This window comes from Apis dorsata, unplaced genomic scaffold (assembly GCF_000469605.1).
Source record: "Apis dorsata unplaced genomic scaffold, Apis dorsata 1.3 scaffold_176, whole genome shotgun sequence".
Taxonomy (NCBI): Eukaryota; Metazoa; Arthropoda; class Insecta; order Hymenoptera; family Apidae; genus Apis; species Apis dorsata.
Genome location: NW_006263463.1, coordinates 227,419 through 238,151, shown reverse-complemented (window position 1 = coordinate 238,151; position 10,733 = coordinate 227,419). Strand labels below are relative to the sequence as shown.

General features: G+C 31.7%; 1 protein-coding gene across 2 annotated transcripts in view; it reads left to right on the top strand.

The window, feature by feature from the left end:
• The window catches only part of LOC102678294 (semaphorin-1A-like), a 399,280-nt gene that overhangs the window by 164,122 nt on the left and 224,425 nt on the right, over positions 1-10,733 (top strand). For both annotated transcript variants that reach the window (XM_031509822.1, XM_006614361.2), the window contains exon 4: positions 2,789-2,840. In XM_031509822.1, coding sequence (XP_031365682.1) covers positions 2,789-2,840 — 52 coding nt within the window. The remainder of the gene's footprint in view (positions 1-2,788; positions 2,841-10,733) is intronic.

Here is a 10,733-nt window from a genome sequence, read left to right as displayed (position 1 = left end):
AAAAAAAAAAAAAAAAATAACTTTTATCCTTCTGCGTATTTTTCCTCGAGTCTTTTTTTTTTGTGCGAACATCTTCTGACAGCAATTAACGATGGAAACAAATACATCACGCGCGGCGTGCAGGTAAAGTGCGATTCAATGGTACACGAATTTCTCCATGTTTCTACAATTTACTGTATAATATTGTACAGATGATTGTGATGATAATTTTTCGTGCACGAATAATATATTTCTCGTTAAATAATATTATGATGAAACACGGGATTAAATGCATTATTAAATATTGTCTTTTTAATTGTCTTCTGGAAAGTGGAACTTTGCGTTACACTTAGTTGCACCGATTCTCGTATCTACATTGTGCTAGAACTATGATGAGGATTAAGTTTCACGAATCTCAAAGATTGTTAGCGATTGATTGGATCATTAAGGATAAGTGGCGACGGCTTTGTCGCGATTAAATAAACTAATTACAATGGAACAGGGGCGAGCAAAGTTTCCATGTTGTGCTACGTGTGACGCATTAAAGGCGATACATCAGGGACAGCTTAATACTTGGGCCAACTTAATATTCAGCTTAATCAATTTAGTAGGAGAACTTATTAACTTGTGTGTGACGATGATAAAAAAAAGAAGCACGGTTGAATCAATATTAAAAGTGAAAAATGTCGGGGATTGTTGAAATTAAATATTGTTAAAGTTAAAAGATTCGTAAAACAGTTTTAACAAATTGTGAATATTGAAATATTTTATTCGGAGAATTCTTCCAGATATATAATTTGTAATTTATTTTTTTCATTTATAAAGCATATTTATAAAGCTGTCAAAATCACGTATATTGTACATAATAGATAAGAATAGACTTTGATAAAAAAGTTTGTAAAAAAGTTTAAGATTGAGTTATAAATGATTTCAGTGTGAATTTGTTTCTTAAATAGCAGTTTAGATTATTAAAATTGGAAATAATCAAAAAAAAATTTACGCTTTTTGAAAATTTATTTCCAGATATGTCTACGTGAAAATATATGGATCATATTTTCTCAATTTTCAAAACCTATGATTAATCCTTTTGCTATGATGAAATCGATCCCTGATATTCCATCACAGAATGGAATGTCATAACTCACTATATTTGATAAACAGAAATCATAATTATATACTTAATTATGATACAATGTTATTCTGTTCCACTCTGATTTATTTATGTTATTAATTATCATAGTTTGATTGATTTATCTTGCAATAATATTATTGTTATAGTTTTATTTAATAAGAAGCTATTTATAAAAAAACAATATTAACACAATATGAATATGAAACAATTGTTGTTTTTATTAATAAAATTCATATAAATTTTTCTTAATGAAGTTTATCTGTATAAAAATTTATATAAAGAAAATCACAATTTAAATAAATTTAGAATCACTATTTTGTAAAGTAAACAATTATAAATAAACAGATCGCAAACACTTAATTAATGTTACTATATTCACAAACAGATATGACAATCCAACTTATTTCGAGCAAGAGAAATAACTTTTAAATCGTGAATCATTGTTAATAATACGTGTTCAAAAACAAATTATTCTTGTATATCGTGTATTTTATCTTAAAACTCGATTAAACCGTATTAAAATTAAGAAAACTTTGAACCGCCATAACTTTGTAAATAATAACTTCCGGTCAACGAATGAAAGATCATTGGAAGCGCGGAACCTTGCCCTTTAAAACGCTTTTTCATTTATCCCGATACGACTTCCGGTTCCGGAGATATCGTCGTGTAAAGCAAAAGGTAATTTTTAATCGTTTACTATCTCCGTCCTTATCGCTTATTCGGACCTCTCGCTCGCGCCTCGTCTCGCTGACCTATCCCAAACTGCAGACAAACGGCAGACGCGATTCCTAGAAATGCATAGTACGCATTTCCAGGAAAAATAAGTAGGTCAGTGGGTCGCGGCCCCATTCATAATTTTTGTACCGTCTTAAGCGCTATGGACACTTTGAATCCTTATATCTCGGCAACCGATTGAGATATCGGGATAATTCAAAAAGCGACTTCAATGGGATGGCTCCCTCTATTTTCTGAGTGGATTTTGAGGACAAAAATTTTAATTTCTTCTCACGATTTTTACGCAAAAAATTCGAATTTCATTTATGAATAATATATTTTGTGATTATAATGATCTATTCCCGTGATATATACTATACGTTAACTTAAATTTGTTTAATTTTATTATTTAAAGTAAATATATTTTCGTCGAATTTTAATTTTCCTTTTTGATTTTATTTTCGTTTCATTTTCGTATCGAAGAATCTTTTTTTAAATATTTTAAAAGTTTAGCTTTCTCGAATTCTGAAAAAAAGAAAAAAGTAACCAATTAAATATCTTTCTCTTATTCCAAACGATCGATAATCACCATCATTTCGAACGAACCGTAAAATTTTTGGCAAACGCAGGAAGATCTCGAAAAACATGAAGATGAAAGATATCAAACAAATGGAAATTTAATCAAAATCGGGCGACATCTCCTTTCCAAACGTTCGGCTTGTAAAGAAAGCGAAAAGAGATTAAACGTGGGCCGAATGTTTATTCGTTTCGCGAGAAGCATTCGAGCGCTTTTCTCCCCCCCTCTCCCCATTTTTCCCCTCCCCGTTCTTCCATCAAGCTTGTCGTAATTACTAATGCTTATCCCCACTCGAAATCGTGCGAACAGGCGAAAGAATGCGCGGAAAGATTAGGCGAAGGATTTACGAGACGAGGACTTAACGTTTCTTTTTCCCTTTGTTCCAGGAACGCCATTTACAACATAAGTCTGCACGACCTGACGGAGATCGTCGACCAGGTGAGTCGGATCACTTTCTTTCTTTTTTTTTCTTTTTTTTGAAAACTCGAAACTCGAATAAAGAACGATCGATCTCGATTAATATTTTCGTCGTCGGATTCATTTTCCCGTTGGATGAGAAGGGATATTTTTTTTTTAAAAATTGGCGTGTTTTATATGAAATCGAGTGAAATAATAGAATAACGTTTAAATGTCTTTTACACGAAAGAAACGATTAATATTGACATGCTATTCGCAGAAATCAGACTTTCTTTCTTGCTATCTTGTTCATCTCTCGAGAAACAGAATGGTATCCATCGTAATAAGAAAGAAAAGAAAAAGTACGAAGGTTCCTCTGTTCTATTTTCTTCTTCTTTTCTTCAAACGATACATATTATATCGAGTTAATTTCAATTCTTCTCGTTGGATTCTCGTCAAAATATTTTCAATAACAAACTATAACCAATAACAAAAGTAAATGTGTGCTTTTTATGAGCTACATACAAATACAATATTATAATTCTAAAGATTCAATCCTATCAATTCCTTTTTCCTCCTCTTAAAACTCGGTCAATCCATTCATTTCTTTAGTATACATTTTTAATAAAAATTTCGTTTACCAGCCGGTATAATTCCTCTTCAAAAGCGGATGATATAAGATATAAAAAGGTAGGAGGCAGGGGGTGGAGAAAAGAGGAGAGAATCTGTGACAAGTTTAAAATCAGGCGAACGGAAGCAAGAATACATTTGCATGGTAATAAGCGTTTTTCGTGTTCCGCGTGTAATCCGAGAGGATCCCCCTGCAAACAGCGCGAAGAATCGGCTGATCGACTTTCTCGAAGCAAGCTGACATTGAAACCGTGCCGATTATTCCACGCTAAATCGAAAAAAAAAAAAAGAAAGAAAAAGAACCTCCCTCGTCCTTTACGTTTCCATCCCACCCCCTATTTCACGCGCCCCATCAATCAAACCGGATAGATCTGGATCTGTCCCACGAGAGGCGAACTCGATCCGTGTCTCCTGTGACCACGGAGATGCGAAATTGGAAGCTGGATTATCGATTCAGCCGCGTGTATCGTTAAGGGAATCGAAGAAATGATTCGAGGCGTTGCACCGATATTCTTCCTTCCCCGATTTTCGAGCAATTTTCCAGTTCGAATCGATTGCGCCTGCCTCTGATCTTAAGGATATTTCGCATATCCTTATTATGTCGAAGCTCTCGTCCCTGTTTCAATTCTCTCGGGTATACCTCCTTTCGATGATATGAACTTTATTTTCGAAACGATCGAACAAGTATCGTTCAATTCTCTTTTAATAGCAAGAGGATCGTGGTACCATGATTCTTTTTAGTTGGAATTGTTCGAGGAAGCAGAGAGAAAGAGATGTACATGTGTGTATATATATATGTATATACACAAAGGAGTTAAGAGGAAGAGTAACGCGATAAAGAGAGATCGATGGAGAGAGACGCGTTCCTTGGCCATAACGGTAAGTCGTTCGTAAGGATGGAGCTAGTAAAAGTCAGCGGATTCTCTCAGCTGCACAATTCGTTTGTTTTTATCGCCTGATTTTATGTATACCGTCGAAACGGTGCCACGATCGATTGTTTCTGATCCAGCAGATTTAACCTTCCCTCCCAACTTTGCGAACTCTCCTCGCGTTTAGGTATCGCTGCAATGACGTGAAATAAAATATCAGGTCTTGCGAGGAAAATTTATTCGATGTTAGAAATTATGTTTTACTTCTTTCTTATTATTCTTCCTTCCCAAGCCGGAAAATATTAATAAAACCATTGAAATTTCTCGTTACTTAATATATATATGTATTTCCTGGAAAATTAATATTGATTTTATCGACAACGATGTATGATGTTTCGCCTATTGCTATTTTAATTACTAATTACTTATTATTATTATTACGTCAATGTTGTTGATGATTCGGTGTGAAATTAAGCGAGGATATATATATTTTATCCCCCGTTTATATTAATAAACGAGATACGAATAGTCCGTCTTTGTCGTAGGATGATCGATTCGATACATTTGGCTTCCGGTTACGATCGTGCACGTCATCGTGCGCCTCGGTTGATAGAACGGTGACACGTATTAATCGACGTTTCTATCTGCGGACTCGAAGTCCTCATGGACGATGTAATAAATTGGAAGCAATTACTCTTACACCGATACCACTGCCACGAGATACGTTTGTCGTAAGCGTTGCACAATCTAGCAAATAGCATTTCTTCCGGCTGCGTGAATGATAAAAGTGATTGAAAAACTTCTAAAAATAGGGGCGGTCAATCGTGGATTTTATCGTGAATTTAGATTCGCGATACTTTGATTCTCTGGATTATAATTAATTATTTATATTAAATATAATTAAAATATATAATTATATATATATTTAATTATATAATTATAATATAATATATATATATATATTTATATAATTTATATTTATATAGATATATAATTAAAAGTTTCATTCTCTTTTGATTGAGGATCGTGTCTTTTTTTTTTTTTTTAATTGTTTATTGGTATATCTGAGAAATGAATGATTTGCTTGGAAAATGATTAATTTTATTTCGTTGTTATCAAGTTGAAGTTTTTTTACGTACGAATCTTAGTATCTAGTAATCTTACGAATTCCAATCTTCTTCGAAGTATACAGTTTAGAATAATAAATTTAACGAATGTATGTGATGTAAAGGGAAATGAGTAATGGACTTATAGATTTAAAAAAATTAATAATTGCGCTTCAATTTGTAAATCAATAGTTCTTTTGTACGATTATATATAGAAAGAAATAAATGACTTGTCATGAATCACGTCTGAGATACAAAACTCTTTTTTCTTTTTTTTTTAAAGAAATAATATTTCGAGGAAGTTAATATTTGCAATGTTGCGATTTTTCAATGAAAAATTTTATTTATGATAAGAATATTATTTCATTTAATTAAATAATTAAAAAATAAAATTAAAAAATCAGTTTAAATCAGCATAAAAAGGAAACAATCACATTATTAAAATTTCCTATCAAATATTCCTCTTCCATCATTGATGGATCACCTCGATCCATTAGTACCAAATTATGCAAATTATTAATCGATAATTTAAACTTATTAAAAAAAGAAAAAGGTTATCGTAGCTCGATCTTCTCTTTACCCTTAAACGATAAAAATTAAAATTATAAACTAATTTTTCTTCTTTCCTCCGTATCCTTTCCTCTCTTTCACCAAGGCAATTGGAGCGCGACAAGAATGTAATATTACCTATTATTACACCCTCCGTAAAAATTCATCGCGTTCCACGCAACTAACAATCCCGATATTAAAAATTACATTTGCCAAGTGTATTCCTTCTTCTTCCCCCATTATAAAAACTGCCGCCATATTGAATTACCAGGAAGCGCTAATTAATATCTGAAACCGTAGTGGCGCCACCATAACCACTTCATTTCCGCTACGATGGGAGAGAATTGTACTTCGATTATATCCACTCCCTTTCCACAACCGCTTTCGTGGCGTGGTGGATTTCGCGGTTACGGTATTTACAGAAACAACTTTGTCTTGCAGAAGTGGATTTCCGGATAAATTGGATTATTAACAGTTCACACCGTTCGAAATATTGATGCACTCCCCTATCCAATTATTCCGTCCAATTATTTATTGCCATTTCGAATTACACTCTATAATTATTTTTCTCGAAAAGAGGTTTAGGCAAATTCGACTAGATTTGGAAAATTTCATTTTTTTTTTTTTTTTTCATTTGTCTCGATATTGAAATCGGGAAGATTCAAATTTTTCGATTTATTATTAAAGGTAAAGCGCTTTTGATTAATAAATTAATATTGGCTTTTGTTTCAAAGATTGTTCGCAATGGTCAACGATTTGTGGCCTCGAAAAAAAGAAATTTTTTGATCGAATTTCGTAGATTTTATTTTTTTATCTGTCGACAATGGGATTACGTCAAATTGATGGATTCTAGATTTTTTATTAACGATTTTTGCAAGTGTTTTTAGCGAGATTAATATTTGGCTTATAGCAATATTTATATTTAATCGTATATACATTTCGGTTTAGTGTTGATAAAATAATCGTAGACAGATGAAATATATATACATCAATTTTACAAAATTCAATCGAAGTTAAAACATCTTTTGATTGTTGATCGACGTTATTATTAGCATCTGCATCTGTCCCAACTGTTCGACGATAATGCACAATAATTAACACTTCTGTTAATTATTCTATTCAATTATGATTATCTCTGTCGTTGTATCAATCGAATCATTTATGTTTCAGCTACTGTGTCAAATGAGTCCTTTCCTTGTCTGTATTAACCAACGTGATAGCAATTTCGTATCGTAACGATATTACATGAACAACAATGATACTTATTTTTGAAATATTCAGTCAATTTTCAATCACAAAAATTGAATGATTGAGAATAAAATTTTCAAATTCTTTTCTTAGTAAGTAAAACTTCTCAAGTAACCATTTTGAAAATAGTATTAATCGAAGTGAAATTACGACTGTGAATTAAAATATTTAATTGATGTTACTTGACAATTTTTTTGGCTTATCTTCAACGTTTCATCAATACAATGATAGATCGTGAAAGCAATATATATAATACATAATCTGTCTTCACAAATTTTTTTCTCATCTCTTCGATATAAAACAATTACTGAATTTTGTGCATGCGAATGATGTTACGTATTTGATCATTCGTAAGAAAAATAAAGATAATAATCACCTATCTTTGTTCAAAAGAAATTTTATTTCTCTTTTCTTTCCGTAATGGATGAAAGATTTAATCAAATAATTGCGCAAAACATCGCCTGCACGTAGATCGTTTGTTAAAATGATCTTGGTTTAACGATCTGTAATACGACCAACGTCGTCATGAACAGTGCAAGGTGAAAGTCTTTCGATCATTTCACTGTCAAGCTCTTCCTGCTTTCCCATGTCTGCATGAACAATCAATTACAGGCAATCCCTGTAAGCAAGTTTCTCCACCATTGCAACGAGGACACGCAATGTTTCATGTTTTCTCCAAAAATCTCGTTCCAAAAAAGTCAGAATGTTTATGATTAAAAAAAGTAAGGAAATTGATAAAGAAAATTTAGAAACAATTTATATCTCTATTAAAATGAACGATGTCGTGCATCTACGTTTTATTGAAAGAATATTAATTTCTTTATGGTTATTGCGAATATACAAAATATTTGAGGAAAATTTGAAATAGTTTAGGATATTTTAGTAAATAAATATTACTTGTTATTTTACGATATGGAAAAGAAGAAGAAACAAGTTTCGATGGAAAAATTAAAAATGTTTAAAAATCGTTAGAATCTTATTCGAAATATTATTATTTCGTATGAATTAGTATGAAAATATTACATACATATTTGAAATATTATTTTAAAAGAAAACTTAATTCGCAAAATCCTCGTATCACTCGAAAAAATAAAAATATTCATTTCCACTTATTTATTTTAAAAATCTATTTTCTCTCAATCTTTTCAATATTAAAAGCTCCACTTTACTTTCACGATATTAATCAATGCAATTTCCTCGATTTCTGAACAACCTGGATTTCATTTGATTTCAAAATCCAGAAAAATTAAGATATCGCCTTTATTTATCCATTTCCAATTAAACAGTATAAGAGATACATTAATTACTCGACGTACTTTTTTTAAAAAATATATTTATATAGAAAGAAACGATGGACTCTTTACATCTAACAAGCTACTTTAATAACATTCGAATTTTTAAATTTCAATTTTCTCTTAAGTGCCTCCTCCAGATTTTTAAAATTACACGAATATTCAAACTTGTTTCTTTTTTTTCTTCTTTTTCTTTTCTTTCTTCGCTCTCTTTCACCAATTCCAGCGTAAATAAACGAGAGATTAAAGAGCGATCCCCTCCATTTCCAAAGACAATCCGTTCCAAGAGAGACTCTGGTAGAATCGCGAGAATTCTCGATCCAGCTTAGCTACGTGACACTGTTATTCCCCTCGACCTTCCATGTCGCGTTTCACAGGAGAAAAACTTCTTTCCCTTTTCAGTTCAGCGACATAACTCCGTGAAGATCGAAGGAAGAAAGGGCGGAAGGCGAGGAGGAAACGTTTGAAAGAACGTTTCCAGGAGATCTTGACAAATTAAGATTAGTTAAACCAGGCAAGTTGCGCTGGCTAATCGAGCGAAAGCCTCTTCTTCTTCTTCTTCTTCTTTCTCCCTTTGATATCAATTAAACTCTCCACTATTGAATGCTTTTTATGGGGGGAGGGTGGTGGATCATTTTGCACCGATGTCCTTGCTCTCTATTTCGAGAGCACTCGAACGGAGCTTGTTACGTGGAAACGGATTAAAGTAACGTCGAATTTGATGAACGATATCGAGAATTCGAAGATATAATAATCCAAGAATGGAATTAAAAAAAATTGGATTCCTTGGAGGATTTTCGATCGAAGTTTCGTTTCTTTTTTCTTCTCCTTTCCATTTTTCCATCATGTTCGTGTTAATCTTCGTATATATTAAATAATATAAAAATTATTTTGTATTAATTATTCATACAGAATGACGGAAAAATAAATTTTTGGATTATTAAATATTTGTAAAAATTGAAATAGAATCAAATTTGAAACGCACTAAGAGAGAAAAATAAATTTATTGATGTACATGTTATTTCGATCTGCTGAAATAAACAACAGATACTTCGTTATTGAGCATTTCAAGAAATACAATTTCTATAATCCAATAGAAATTGGATTTACATTCTGAATATTTTATTTTTATTGTAGGTGTTCACGAATAGAAAATAATAATAATAAAAATGAATCCATAAATGAATTTCTTTTTAATTCTTCGAGTTTAATATGAGTGATAGTTCGATTTTTGAAAAGTTGTTTCGTAATTTGGCCATAATTTCATGTAATATTTTCGTAACGAAGCAACGTCCCACGAAAGAGGGAAGAAATTTTGAAATGAAGATGGAATACAACGTCCTATAAAATGAAATATTTTTTAAAATGAATTTTTTATACTTTTATATATTGCTGCATAAAAAATATACAATTATCCTTTTTCTTTCTTAAATAAAACTTTTTATTTCCAGATATACAGATAACAAGTTTTCATCTTTTCTATTTAATTTAAAATTAATAAAAAATTAAATAAAATAAATATATCGTTCAATGATACGTACTTAAATTTTTTGAAGAATTTTATAAATATATTTTATATAAAGAATAAAAATATTAAAGAAAATATCACTTGATTTAAACGACCGATATTCAATGTTCTTAAATTTTCTTAACGTGAAATATACATAATCAATATATAAAGTGACGATGTATTTATAAGATGTCTTAAAATCGATTCTAAGGAGAAAAATAAAACAGATTCATTCATTAAATTGTACCCAATTAAATTTTTCATGAAACATTAACACGACATAAGACTTGTCAACTTAATAATAAATAAATCTTAACCAAAATTCACGTATACCAATTCATTTATTCATTTCCAAAATCGCCCCAATAAGATAATTACCATTCTTGCATAATAATTTATACGAAAATAACTCGTCGTCCAATGCATACGAACGATCCTCTTACCCTGAAAAATAAAATAAATCTCCGATCGAAAAACATCGTCCTCGAGCAACAACAATTCCCTCAACCTCAAACCATATCGAACCACGTTCATTCCTCGGAGACATTCGTCGTCTCGGCGCCAACTCGCTCGAAGCGAAGTAAGATGGCGATAAGTCGAGACGAGGCTCCGGTACCGGAAGTTGGCACGATGGAAGGAAACGCTGACTGGAAACACGCCGCGCCGCTTTCCCGACGAGATCACTTTCTTCTTCTTCTTCTTCTTCTTCTTCTTCTTCCTCCTCCTCAAAC